The 14,530-nt window shown below is 43.4% G+C and overlaps 1 protein-coding gene across 1 annotated transcript in view; it reads left to right on the forward strand.

Moving 5' to 3' along the window:
• The window catches only part of COL9A3 (collagen type IX alpha 3 chain), a 35,941-nt gene that overhangs the window by 11,492 nt on the left and 9,919 nt on the right, over nt 1-14,530 (forward strand). The window contains exons 7-22 of the mRNA XM_005029010.6: nt 239-262; nt 795-848; nt 1,501-1,554; nt 2,648-2,689; nt 4,080-4,136; nt 5,614-5,667; nt 6,134-6,187; nt 6,708-6,761; nt 7,528-7,581; nt 8,643-8,696; nt 9,525-9,578; nt 9,881-9,934; nt 10,594-10,647; nt 11,343-11,387; nt 11,833-11,886; nt 12,282-12,335. Coding sequence (XP_005029067.3) covers nt 239-262; nt 795-848; nt 1,501-1,554; nt 2,648-2,689; nt 4,080-4,136; nt 5,614-5,667; nt 6,134-6,187; nt 6,708-6,761; nt 7,528-7,581; nt 8,643-8,696; nt 9,525-9,578; nt 9,881-9,934; nt 10,594-10,647; nt 11,343-11,387; nt 11,833-11,886; nt 12,282-12,335 — 816 coding nt within the window. The remainder of the gene's footprint in view (nt 1-238; nt 263-794; nt 849-1,500; nt 1,555-2,647; nt 2,690-4,079; nt 4,137-5,613; nt 5,668-6,133; nt 6,188-6,707; nt 6,762-7,527; nt 7,582-8,642; nt 8,697-9,524; nt 9,579-9,880; nt 9,935-10,593; nt 10,648-11,342; nt 11,388-11,832; nt 11,887-12,281; nt 12,336-14,530) is intronic.

The following is a 14,530-nucleotide window of genomic DNA, read 5'->3' on the forward strand; positions in this document are numbered from 1 at the left end:
TCTTTATAGATGTCTCATAGGTAACGAGGATGTAAAGGGAATACAAATTATTAGAGGTAACAAAAAGATACATTAAGACTTTAGCTATGCTCTGATTGCAAATTATATTAATTGGGGGGCAAGAGAGTGCTATGAAATCTGAAGGAAAAAAAATAAGAAGCATTTTCTGAGATGCTGCTCTTCTTCCTGTATGTTCGGTTTCTAAGTGATCTTTTACTGTTTCAAATTTCCTTTCCAGGGTAAAGGACTACCAGGACCTCCAGTAAGTAATGAGTCTATTTAAAAAAAAAAAAAGATATTTAAATTACTATACTAGCTTTATTGGATACTTTTATTTTATTTTATTTTATTTTTTAATCTGAATGTCACAAACCCATCCCAGGTCTTGGGTCCCTTTCTTCTGCTGGGCAGCAGGATATGAAGTCATGCACGTTGGCAGCCTTGTGGGCTTGTTATATGTACTTTAACCCCAAGGCAGCTGGCCACTGATGTTAATTCAAGGCAGAGCAGCCTTGATATTGCTGGAAGTGGCCTTTTCTGGAGCAGCTTTTGTTCTGCTGGGGTGTCTCAGAGCTGCCCTGAGTCAGTGGGGATAGATGCTGGCAATGTATGACAATGACAGTAGCATGTCCCATGGAAAGGTGGAGCAAAAAGAAAGATGTGCATTGGCAAACCAGTTGTCTGGGTGCGGGCTTCTCTGGGGGATTAGAAAAATGGATACAGCCAAACTGTTTGCTGGGCTTTGGCAGCTGTGAGGTCGCCAATGGTGTAAGGCTTTTTTCTCTGTTCAACAGGGGCCTCCAGGACCCAGTGGGCTTCCAGGTGGAAATGGATTTCGGGGTCCTCCTGTGAGTTTCTCCCATCGTTTGATCCCCATTCACTGAACATACTGCAAACACAGAGGAATAAGGTTCATTTCAGGTTACTTCCACTGATCTGGAAGCATGAAGCACAAGGCATTGCGAGCTCTGCATATGCCCACGGGCGATGCTATTCCTTGTACGAGCTTGTGCGGTGTCACTCCAGTCAACCAGTGCCGTGCCAAAGACACGCAGCTGCTTGCAGCCCTGTCTTCTTTTATCAACGATGAGTAACAGCAAAAGAGCAGCCAATGTCATGAGAACAGAGGTCAGTCAGCACTGCTGTGTGCTTTCAGCATCCTCAGTAAGAAGCTGTTGAGCAGAGTGGGTCTGGTCTGAGGGAGCCCATTCTGCAGAAGCTTACCATCATTTTTGTATGCTCACAGCTCCACTGGAGAGGTACAGAGACAGTAGAAGCTGGGATGTAGGTACACAATATGCTCTTCCATCCTCTTCCCTATACTTCCATTTGCTATTCTCTTCATAGCTGCAGAAGCCTCCTGCAGACAAAAGGGTGCAATTTAGTCCAATTAGAAATATCTTGCCTCACATTCACAAATATGCAGTGGTATTTGGTAGCTATCCTTCCTCTTCTTTCACATTTTTATCTAAATAAATTCTTTCTCTTTTTCTTTTTTAGGGTCCTTATGGTCTTCCAGGATTCCCAGGGCCTCCCGGACCACCCGGACCTCCTGTAAGTTGAGACTTATAAATAAATATGAGAAACTTCCCAGGGGAATCAAAAATTTTCACCTTGCTGCCAGCACGTGTGTTTTCTTTGCTGAAATTGCCACAAGCACTCCCTCTCTGGGCTAAGTTTCAGCAGTCTCTAAACACTGAGCCTCAAGGAGAGTACTGATACTTCACTGGCTGCACTTCGGTGTGTGGATTATCTCCTTTTTATTATTTGTTCTGTAAGGGGTGGAGGAATCCAGTGATGTCCAGGCTTTATGGCATATGGAGATCACAGGATAGCATTTTCGTTCTCTCAAGTAAAATTTATATGGTTGCTTGGATCATTATGGGATTTATCTTTACCTCCTTTCAAAATATCAGGTCCTGGGACCACATCTAATGTAGTGACCTATTCCACACTCTCAAAAGGTTGTACATCTGCCAGTTTAGTAGTATCTAAGACTAGATAGCTTGTAAATTGCTATCCTAGAGTGGTATTGTGTAGTCCCACTGTGCTGGTGATGCTGGGCTCTGGACAGACATTCAGCCATCTGGGCAGCACTTGCAGCCTAGTTTCCCATGTCCTTCAGAGGGCAAACATGGAAATACTTATTGCTGGCATGTCCCTTAGAGGTAACTTGTGTGCCTGAGACATCCCTGTCCGGGAGCCCCTGCTACAGGTACAGATTCCACCAGGAGCCTGTATCGTAGGTGTGTGTTCTTGCAGTGCCTTACTAAGGGGTCTGGAAAACAGCAAATTTCTGTTTTGGATTTCCAGGAGTTTCTTTGGAGGGCCAAATAAGATCAGGAAGGTTTGCCCCCAGATCCAAAGGAGGGCCAGGCACAGCTGCTCTCCTCAAATTGTTGGCATGAGGCTCAAGGATCTTTCCCAAGTTCATCTGTGCATTTCCAGGGGATAGTTCATGTCTGACCATTTTGAGGACCAGTGCAGCTCATAACAGTTCTGGGACTGCATTTTACACCACGTGGCTAGGTACCTGCCTTGTGCAGATTCAGCTGATCTGGGTTTGCAAACTGCATTTTCTAGAGATAACATTTCTTCCTTGTGGTTGTCTAGATATATTTAAAAGACCATGTTTTATGAATTTCAGGGCCTTCCAGGCATCTTTCCTGATGGCGGTGGGGACATCCAGGTAGGTTTTTCTTTATGTAGCATGAGAATATTTTTTGTTATAATCCCTGATGTGGCTTTTCATTGACATACTTGGGGTGAAGGTCAGAGCACTTAACATGCACCATTTGGCCCTGTAGACAAGGGTCTAAACTGCCATATCGCAGGAAGTGTCGCGTGAGTAGGTGTTTGCAAGACTGAAATGTCCTTTCAAGAAGGTAGACATGCTAGTGCTGAATTTTTGCTTGATCTTTGCTTTCCGGTTTGCTTCCTAAAGCGCAGGTTTTGCGTACATTCTGCATCTACAAAACAACTTTAGCAGTTGGCAAGTGACAACAGCTTTTCACGCATCTGTTTCCAATCCTGCTTTGCAAGAGAAAAGGTCATGCGTGTGGCACTGTTTATTTCCACGGATGGTGGCACTGGGTTCCTGTGGGCATATGCTTTGTTTAGACTTCCTTCCTTATGAGAATGTCTTGATTCCTTTCTTCCAAGGGAGAGAAGGGAGCGTTAAGTCCATGAACGATGGAAGTGACATTTCCAGATTTCGCAGCTGTTGTTGTGACAGCATCTTTGGTTTTCTAATTGGCGTGCCCCAAAAAAACTCAGAGTTGGTTTAGGCTACCTTATGGCAAGTCACATGAAAGTTAATAGAAAAGGATACCACTTCTGCAATTTTAATTTATGTTACCCTGTGGAATATACTAGAAAATTAAATTCTTGCTACAGACATGTAGCCTGAAGTTTTATTAAAAGAAAAAAATAAACAAATGAAAGAAAAGCTGTAGAAGAAAATCTTGTTCCCTATTTATTCCGTTTTTAGAGTATGGCCTTTGGAACCCCCATTAAATTTCCTTGCATGCTCTGATTTGTTTCTAGTTAAATTTGAGTTCCCACCAGGGGCTCAACCAGCCCTAGACATTTGCAGACACCAGTATCTTGGTACTTGGGTTAATTTTCTATAGGTCCCCTTCTGATAAGCTCTAATGCTTGCCCTTGTTTTGGTTAGGTGAGTGACCTCATGGGAATCAATAGGGGTCAATGTGTGCACAGAATTAAATATGTTCCTGATGATTTGCAAGGTACCCACCCAGCTTTACCGGGGAATTCTTGGCCTGTGGACAACCGTCAGCCTTCAGAATTTCTCACAGTCCATGCAAGCGTGCTCAAAGGGAAGCTGACCAAGCATAAATCATGATTTTGTGGGTTACGAGGGGCCTGAGGACCTGTTTAGGATCCCCTTACCATAGGGAAATGCCAGTGAATGTTATGCTATGAATGTGGATTTAGAGCCAAAACCCACCAATGTTTGTTTCCAGACATGGCCTTCTCCCTTCTCCTTAATAACAAAACCAGCTTCCATGGATGCACTGTGTGTATTTGACAAACCAGATTGCTTCTGTTTCTTGCAGTGCCCAGCTCTGTGCCCACCGGGTCCTCCAGGTCCTCCAGGAATGCCAGGGTTCAAGGTAAGAAAAATGCCATCTGCAGATACAAGGGTCTACCTCCCAAAATAAATGGGATAAAATTATATTATATTACCAAATATCCCCTGGGATAAAATTATTTTACATGCTGTACATGTCTCCTGTAGACTCCACACGTCTCCAAACCAGCCACGCATTTGCTTGGTTTTATGGTGTCAAAGAAGGAAACCCCTAAAGTAGCCAAGTGTGAAACTTGATCCTGTCCTCTTTTCATGCTGTTCCCTCACTCATAACAATAGCTGCTCTGCCACCAAAATAAATCCTGTGAAGTGCCAAGGCCCAACAAGTTTGTGAGTGCTCTCCCTTCAGCGAGAGGCTTTATATCCTCGAAGTACCTGCATGTGCTTACAGGATGAGTTGTTTTGTGGCTCTATCCACTGCAGGACCACAAGCCTTTGTTAGATGTGGGTTATGACTACCGATTTGGACTATTGACATTCATTCCTAAAAATTAAATTTACTGTAGCAAGATATAACTTATGTGATTAAGTAAAACTTAGTTGTCATTTTATACCTAGTGTAGCACCAGTCAGCTTTCTGTTGTTATATTCTGGTACGTAAATTCTAGCCCTCAGGAAACCTCACTCAGCACTTAAACCTCTCCTTCTCTTACCCCGTGCCATGATTCCTATGAATTCTGTACAGCAGATACACTCCAGCTGAAGTAGTAGTTACTAGGGTTTTTTATCGGGTTTTAGCAGAAGTTGGAACACCTGGGACTTAATCTCAATTCCCCGTGAACTGAGCTTTTGAATGTCTGTTTGGCCTCTTCGTTGAGTCATTGATTTCATTAGAAGCACACAACGTTTAGAGTATAACTATTCAAAATTCATAGCTTATGAAATGGAAAAAAACCTGTGAAACTCTCCAATTATGATGCAAATGATGCACAGGACCTCCTGCACAGTGAGGAATAACATCTACTGTGGCTGAAATTAGTCTGGGTCTCTCCCAACAACAATAGGAAGGGAGCCAAGAAGCAAATTGAATCTGGGCTTGTATAAAAGATTTCAGTGGGACATGGATTTCATTGCAAGCCTGATGATGCCAACATTAAAGATGACTTTAACAAAAAGAGAGGCTAAAGATGCAGAACACGATTTTCAGAAATGTTGCGGCCCCATTTTCAAAAGTGATAGAAACTGGGTTCTGGAGGCTGACCTGTAATAGAGAATTGCATCCAGAGACCTGACCCTATTCTCAAGGCATTGCACTCTTGAAAACCAAATCTGGGTATTTTCTGAAACAAGATAAATTCTGACACACTTATATTTAAAGGGATGAACAGGAATGGTGCATGGCTAGAATTGACCTTGATTCACATATATACAGCACATATATAGATTATTTTCCTAGTCCTTTTTGTTATGTGGGTTTAGGTCTTGCAGTTATCTAACAAAATCTAAATTTTGAGACAAGACTGTACTGGCATGTGGATAATCTGAGCTCTTATTTCTAGGGACACACTGGTCACAAAGGAGAACCTGGTGAAATAGGAAAAGAAGGAGAGAAGGTAAACTTCAGTCTAAGGGGTGGGGGGACTTTTCTCTTTAAAAGCACCGTACCAAATGGTTTCTTCAGAAGACAGGGAAATGTAAGGCAATTGGCTGAACTGGGAAGGGAAGCTGTGACTAAAATGTACTTGCTTCCATTGCTCTGCATGTATGTCTGTGTGCTAATACTTCAAGAACATTCCCATTAATAATAATGTTAAGATCAGTTCAACAAGTTAACTCCTATTGTTTCATATGCAGTGGTGTCAGCTCAGGAAAAAGCCCTGCATTAATCACTCGGGTAAATTCCTGACTGATCCAGTGTTCTTGCACGTAGAAGAAATTGCATATCATGTAGAAGAAAAAACTGAAGCAGAAATCTGGGTGGGAGGGAGCTCAAGAAGGAATAAAATGAGAAGGAACCTGGCTTCAGGTTGGCAGGCTGATGCTGTTTCTCTTCTTGTCTAATTAATTTTTCTCTCACAGGGCAACCCTGGCCCTCCAGGTCCTCCAGGCATTCCTGGCAGTGTTGGCCTACAGGTAACACCTATTTTAAGACTGGTTCCCATGACCTTTTTGCTATGAAATTAAATGCTGCCATCGATCATTTTGCATTGCACAAACACCTCTTGCCTCTCCATTAGAACAGGCGTGAAATTTGTTGCTGATGAAAGAGTAAAATCATAGTAGATTCGCTGAGCTTTAATTCAGGTCTTGCTTTTGGCACCTCACCTCAGATGAAACACCTGAACAATAGCCAATGTCTTGGTACTCTGGTAGAGCCCTGGACACTTTTGGTTGGGTCTGAGGCTGAGCTCTGGGTTGGCTTGACAGCCTGGCAAGTGGGCTGGAGAGAGCAGGCATGCTGAAAGCATGTCCACGTGGATTATCTCCAGTGTCACTTGCTCCAAGATCATCAGTGAAGAGGGAAAGCTGAACTTTCTGCTACACCTCCATGTGTCTTAAGGTTTTGTGTGTTGATGAGTAGCTGTATCATTCTGTTCCACCATTTTGTGTTTTAACAGTGATTATGTTTTAACTGATTTGTTTTCTTAATTAGGGCCCAAGAGGACTAAGAGGCCTCCCTGGCCCAATGGGTCCAGCTGGTGACAGGGTAAGAAAAACTTTCTTCTTATTTCTCTCCCTCCACCACCAATTTGTCCTGTCCAGATGGCAGGTGTCCATTTGTCCTGAATGAAGAGCATTGGGGAACTTGTAGAGATGCAAAGTTCAGTCTCTTTCCTACATACCCACTAAACAGAACAACCATCCAAAGGCAGGATGAGTCTACACACCTGAGGAACTGACAGGGTCAAGCCCACTGTTGATTTAAACATTCAGATAAGGACAACATTCTGTCCTTGCAGGGCTGACAGTGCTAAAGAATCTTGCAAAAAAAAAAAAAAGAGAAATATATCATGAATGTTTCACTTTTTGTTTTGTCTCTTTACAACCAAAAGCCAAAGAACTGATGTACAAAGATTTTCAGGATATGGAAAGCGTCATCAGTGAGAACAGGGTCAATCTCTGTCTCATTATGGTTCTGGACGTTTGCCAGGTTCCCTTGACCATTGGCCTAGAGACTGAATGGTTTTGAGTTTGATAAAGTCGTGCATTTATTTAGGAACAAGTATGTTAGCGAGATATCAAGCCTGTGAATGAGATCAGTGTATTGCAGACATAATGGTGGGGAGATCCAGAGTAAAAACCTGCTTGTTCAGAGGGGGATCTTTTTGCAGGACTGTATTACAAACTATCAAGAAATATGGGCCATCTTTCCAGGGTTTTGTGTGTTTTCTTAGACTGTGGTATAAGGTAGGGATACTGTTACTTTACCCTCTGCCAACACCAGCCTTACAGTGATGTATTATTCTTTGCAGGGTGACATTGGATTCAGAGGGCCACCTGGAATCCCAGGACCTCCAGGGAAAGCTGTATGTATCTGCTTTACAGCCCCACCTTCCACAACCAAAGCCTAAAGTTGATCCTTCCTGCACTACACCCTTCGCTGCCAATGAACAGGAAGGATATATACCAATTCCATCAAATTATTGCTGTCACATTTCCCTCCCCCCAGTTAAAGCTGTGGCCAGATTTCATGGTGTCTTTCCACTTCTCCCCATGCTGATTCTGCTAGAATAAGTTCACCACATTTCCATTGCTCTCTGTTCTTCCCTGAGCATCAACAGCTGCAGAAGAGTAGTGAGGAAGAATCAGTAAGCATTATCCTGAGTTTACCCCCTTTGGGCCTGGTCCATGCCTAGGTACCCACAGCTCACAAGAACTTTTGCCACAGCCAGAATTAGTCAGTTGTGTATTAAATGTGCAGTCCTCATCCTTTTGCAAAGTTCTGGGAGGAAGCACAAGAGAATACAACCGGGTTAGACCCCAGTACCCTCCTTTGAGTGCCCAAATACTGGCTGCAGCTCCAGAATTATGGCCTAAGAACATTTCCCACTGGCCTGCCACCTAGTTTTTCTTCAGCACGGATAATGTGACATCCACTTCACACCAGTCACCTTCACCTATTTATAGCAGCCAACGCTGCAATCTGTATTGACCCAAAGGCAGTACCACCCCCTGAGGACCGTTCCCTAGTCTTGGCAATTATGGAGGAAATTCATCTGAACTGAAAGAAAATGAGGAGCTTACTGTCCATTGAACATTTAATTACAACAGGCAGAATCTAGACAGCAAACGTGAAAGTTTTTCTTCTGTCCTGTTTTTGGTAAAAGAAAATGCTTCAGTAAATGAAGGGGAAGATGGTCTCTGCCCTGAGGGATTGCTTGCAAGGCCGTTGCTGCAATTCATCCGAGTGTCAGGAATTACAGAGTGAAACTGAGAAAGTGTAGCCGAGCTCCTAGGGGAATGTGTTCAATCACTCTTCTGCTTATGCCAGCAAACAGCACAAAAAACTTCATCATGTACACTCTTGAAACATTTGTCTTTGTCGCTGCGATGAAGATGCTTGATGGCTTTTCCCCTTTTGTCCTAGGGAGACCAAGGAAACAAAGGACCTCAAGGATTCAGAGGACCCAAAGGTGACACTGTAAGTGCAGTAAAACATCCGTCTGCTGCAGTGTTGGATGTGGCATTCAAAGCAGTCTGTCTGGCACTTCCTTATGACTTGTCCCCCTTATTTTGTTGTTTTTTTTTTTAGCACTTTGCAGTGTCTGTTCTTAAAGCACGATAAAATTTGAAAACTTGTTATTGGCTAAGAAGCTGGTGCAGGGAGATGATGTTGGCAGGGGCTAACTGGAGTCGTAGCTAAGAGATTGTTTTGTGCTCAGTGTTTTGTGTTTTCTGATGTTTTATCTAATTCTGTCTGTGAACAGGGACTAATTTTTCTTATGTATCCTTCTAAAGTACTGGGGGCACTTTGAATATGAAAAATTAAATAGTGGTAATAATATTCCTACATATATTATAGTTGTAAAATGAATTGTTATTTTTCTTCAAAAAAGAAGATGCTTTAATTTATTCTTTTAGTTGGCTGATATTTAATCATAGATATTTCCTCTCAAACACAGCCTGGGTAGAAGAGATGAAAGTATTCCTCACAGAAATGAGATATTTAAGTCTTACTAAAGATGTCTAAGCAGTAAGATGCCTAAGTGCTTCTTACAGCCCTGAGCACAGAGATCAGATCTTATATCCCCATCACTAGAAACAATCAAGAATTTTCCCAGGTGCCGCAGCCCCACCAGGGCTCAGTTTTCTGGTGTGTGCTGAAGGAATCACTGTACTTATATGAACAGGACAGGGGACTGTGAAAAGTGAATGAAATGTCCCTGAGGAGTTTGAATATTATTTTCGTCTACTGATTGTTCTTAAGGGTTGTGTCCTGGATAACACAAGCTTTATTGTTGATTTCTAGGGTAGACCTGGACCAAAAGGAAACCCAGGGGCACGTGGACTCATAGGAGAACCTGTAAGTCAATTAAGCAGGATGTAAGTCTCCCCGTCTTGCTTGCAGATTTCAAGATAAAACATGATAGGAAAAATCTTGCATCATAAACTCTTTGTTATCAAGGTTCTGCTCCGTGGGTCTGTGTAACCTTCAGAATAATCCTGACTGGAATGAGCTCTAGTTGCACTGCTCTTAATGAAAAATTTCCCCATTTCCCAGTACAATTGGAGGTGGGCCCAGTGCCAAAAGCTTCTTTTTAGTGAACATGTTTTGCAAACCAGTATCTGCCTTGTAACCTTAACCTGCGTCGTGTATGGTTGCAGGGCATACCTGGCAAGGATGGACGGGATGGAGCTCCTGGACTCGATGGTGAGAAGGTTTGTAAAATCCTACTTACACACTGTGCAGGAAAGGTTTCTGTTAATGTCCCATGTGAGTTGAAAAGCTTCTGATGCTTGTCAAGAAAAAGCACTGCTGGAAAGCTTTTGCTTCTAGAGAGTTTTCCAACAGTGTAACTAGTGAAGAAGAGTGAAGTTGCTTACATTAATTAATCCCACGGAAATTCCCTACAGAAAGAAGATGCACATATGGGCCACGAACATATGATCTAAACTCAGTTTTGCCCCTATACTTCATGGTTCCCATTGGCTGACTTTGGGCCTTCAGAGATGCCTTTCAGAGCTGTCTGCAGAGGCATCTGTTTATTTTAATTGCCTGTAGACAAAGTGCTGTCAGGTACTAGTTGCCTGGTTTTTGAACAGCGATCCCACAGGAATGTGCACCATGTGCTGCAGAGGAATGAAAGTTCTGGGATTATTGAGGCTGGGAGCTGCGAGGGGACTTGGGAAACACCTGGGAGCTCTGAGCACCCAACAGCCTTTGTGTCCAGTGGGTGTCCACCTCCTGTAGACACAACAGGTCCTGCACTTACAGGGAGGGAGAAGATTACAAATGTCTCTATAGGAATCTGTCCCCTGCCTGTGTCAGACCACTTTCCAGTAGCAGAGGGTCCCTCCTAACCTCTCGATATCCACAGGGTGATGCAGCTCGCATGGGTGCTCCTGGAGAGAAGGGGCCAAACGGACTTCCTGTGAGTATGGCACCTCAGTGGTCATCTTTTCAAAGGGCCCCTTTTAAACCAAGAGGAAATGTGCATTCCCCACCATACGGATGGAGAGCAGTGTACAAGACAGAATGGAAAAATCTGAAGTAGCATCAAATAGTAATGTAGTAATACCCTGGCTTCTGGCCACTCTGGGCCAATTTAAAATCTAAGTCTGAATGGGATTTTCTCTTTCCCGTCCCAGTGATGTGCATCCTTATGCAGGGAGATAAAATCTGGGGCACAAGTGACCATGATTCAAGAGTATGCTGAGCTCTGCTCCTGACTTACTAGTGCTTATTGGCAAAATATTTAATGTCTCTTATCTTTCAACTATTTAAACAGAGGTAAAGTATTCCTTTCTTCCTGTCTTACAGAATATTTTGAACACCCCTCCAGGGAGGTTTCCACTGTGGAGAATATTATTGCTGTTGTTTTATTTGTATATTCCTCCTCTTTGCTCTGATTGTCAAGGAGCAGTGTATGTAGAGCAGCTAGGACAGTGAACAAGACGAAAATTGAAGGCATCATTTTCATGGTGAAAGCTGCAGAAATGTAAATCTTCCATTGCTTCAAGCAAACATTGCTTCTTGTGTGTCAAGTCGGACCAGAATAACAAATTTAATAACTTTACTTCTTCTGACACTGCTTTTTTATTTTTTTCTTTCATTTTTTTCTTTCAGGGGCTGCCTGGAAGAGCAGGTATTAAAGGCTCAAAGGGTGAACCAGTAAGTGAATGTCTCTAATGATGGGTTCTGGTGGGGAAGCCGTTAGCCTGTCACAGAAAGGGGGGTCAGTGCCCACAGGAATACCAGGAACCTTGCATAAAGGTGACACAGCAATGACTTAAATGGGCCACCCTAAACATGGCTCCAAAAGAGCATCCCTGTCTCACTGGACCACATCAGCCTGAGATGGGGTATGGTTGCACTGTCCTGGAGCTCACAGCCCTCCCTGGTCACTGGTCCAAGGACAGGACATACTGGTCACCTATTCTTTAAATGCCCATTGTTTAATTTTCTCTTCTTGTCCTGAAACTGTAAAATCTTAAAGCTTTTCTTGTTTCCTGACTCACATTTTAACTTCTCCGTTTTCCAGCTTGTTGCTGTAGGTAGGACAGAAATGAATCTCTGAAGCTATTCCCTAATGGAGTGTTTGCTTTCTCCTCCGCAGGGCAGTCCTGGAGAGATGGGAGAGGCAGGTCCCTCTGGAGAGCCAGGCATCCCTGTACGTATCCCCATCGCTTACATTTATCATGAACTCGGCAGAGTGTTCTAAAGCAAACTGTGAAGCTGGAGCTGACACACTGCTGCTCTGCAGAAAGAAAGCTTTTAATAACAAGAAAGATGCTGTGCTGCTTATAACCCATGCAGGTCCATGGTGATAAGCACTCCCAGGCAGCTTTATGCTTGCAAGGAGCTTCCCAGCACGCGTGGTGCAAGCCAGCCAGCTGGCCACCTCCATGCACAGATATTACACTGAGGTCAAAGCCCACCGAAGCAGGTGGTGTGACCTACTGGGTTGAAATAATTGGGATCCAAGATTTCACGTTGAGGCTCTTCAATGGGATGGGGAAGGTGGATTTCCCAAATGACATGTCTGACTTTGGTGTTGGTTGACAGGGTGATGTTGGTATTCCTGGTGAGAGAGGTCTGCCGGGTCCCAGAGGAGCAACTGTAAGTACAACGCTGCTTGCAAACCAAACAGATACTAAAGGAGCCACATTCTCTAATTGTATTGTCCCTGGGGACTTTCAGCAGCAGAGGAATTACGATCCTATAAAAGGGTCAGATTCTGCTCTTGCTGACAGCCCTGTGCAAATGCAAAGCAATTCCTTCAATTTCCTTTGGCAAAGAAAGCTGAAGCTGCCCAAGAAGTTAGTGAGGAGAGACTGAGCAGTGAGCAGATCCCTGATTAAACAGTGATAATGAAGTTCAGCCTGAGCTCAATGCCAGTTGCTAATGAAGCAAAACTGTTAAGCTATTTCAACGTACGTAGCCACCAACATATGAAATCTGTCCCATTCCTGTATCACTTTCCTTGGAGCAGTAGAGGTGTACTGCAAAACCAAAACCCATGCAAGCACTGGAAAGCCTGCAAATTGCCACCCTGAATGACAGGAGCTTAAAACATGTTAAAAAGTTGGTAGACCTGCTGGGATTCTCTTGCCAGAAAGGCACATAGCTGCAAAGCTTTTCACAACTGCTTGAAAACACCCCGAAGCTCTCAAACATACGGTGCAAAGCCAAAACAGTTTTCAGGTGGGAATCTGCTCACACATTTCATCACCCACCCCCAATACTGCAGCAGCTTTATCTTGCTGAGAGCCTGTAGGTGTGAGCCACTAGGAAACCAACCCATGTACAGCTCTAGCAGTTTTTGTGTTTACTCTCTGAACTGACAGCTTTGCGAAACTTCTGGGCTAGAAACCAGTGTGGTCCTCAATGGAGCATTTTGTTCCCACATTCATTGCGTTCCTTGCATCAACCCAGAGCTAAAGAAATAAAAAGCCATGGGAGTTGCAATGTAAACCTGAAAATAACTGCATGGCTGCCTGTTGTGTCCCATCTGAACAGCAAGGATCATAAAAAAGTGATATAAGGATGATAAAAACTTGATTTTGTTCATAATACTGAAGATTCGAGGGTACCATTTATTTTCTCATTCCCCAGCTAGTGCTGCCATTGTGGTTGGACCTGACCTTCTAGTGGTTTTGTTGGGCTTTTTTAAATTTTATTTTCATTCATTAATCTCATTTTGAAATCCAGAAGCCTACAGCAGGTCTAACGTGATTTCTGGTATGTGCCGCTTGAAAGAAATTGAACAGTATCATGATTTATGGTTTGTGAGCAGTTGCTCTTTAGATGGCCAGGGAAAGGGAAAAATCAGCCTTAGAAATAAACTCAATTAATAATGTTTGCTTTTATGTTGGCAATTTTTCATCAAAATTACCAGCCCCACACAAGGTATTGGATTGTTATAGCTAAAGAACAAATGCAATTGAGCTGATCACGTTGGTGCAGGCTTCTGACATGGATGCAATAGCATTTGAGCCATGCTTCTTTCTAATTTCTGATTTGTGTTGGTAGAGTTCTAATTTATACGAAATGTCGTTAAGCCTAGGCTGTTCTAAGAGAGGTGCAGGATTTGTCCAGTGTTGTGTTAAGACTGTCTGGCTCAGAACAATTTGAATCTGTCGCAGCAAATCAAGGGTTTCTTCCTATTCAGAGGCTGTCGGGTTTTATCCGGTACCACAACTTTAAAGCAGGAGTACAAGAGAGTCGTTTCTGACGTAATTTAATGTAACTGTCTTAGAGCTCTGTCTATAATTCTTAAAGTTTGTCTTTAAACTACAAGCAGAAAACAGAAGCAGCCACAGACATACCTGAGCAGTCGTCTGGCTCATTGAAGATGATGCTGTGCTGTTCCAGCAGATGGGCTCCTTCTGGACAAGCCCTGTTTTTTGTACACAGCTACAAGCACAGTTGTTCTCAAGACCCAGCCAGGGATAAGGGCAACTGGTTTAGGTTGTACATCGAGTCACACATCACAAGAGGATTTCCTCTTCCTCTTGGTGATGACCAGAAAAAAAAATTATGTGAAACAGTGGGTGTTCAGACACCAGTGTGAATTTGTAGGACCAACAATCAGGGAAAAAATACCGATGCCATTTCGCACAGGGCACACCTTTGCTGCAATCCAGTAGAAGGTTGGGTTCTTGGGTACAGTGGACGTGCTGTGCTGACTGATCCTCCATCTGCAGCAGCCAGTTTGGAACTGATTTGTGTCCCTTCACACTGCAGAGATGGCTGTGAAATGGTCCAAGCAAGTGGATGCGATTGTCATTTTTCATGTCTAAGTGCATGCAGCC

This window comes from Anas platyrhynchos, chromosome 21 (assembly GCF_047663525.1).
Source record: "Anas platyrhynchos isolate ZD024472 breed Pekin duck chromosome 21, IASCAAS_PekinDuck_T2T, whole genome shotgun sequence".
Classification (NCBI taxonomy): Eukaryota; Metazoa; Chordata; class Aves; order Anseriformes; family Anatidae; genus Anas; species Anas platyrhynchos.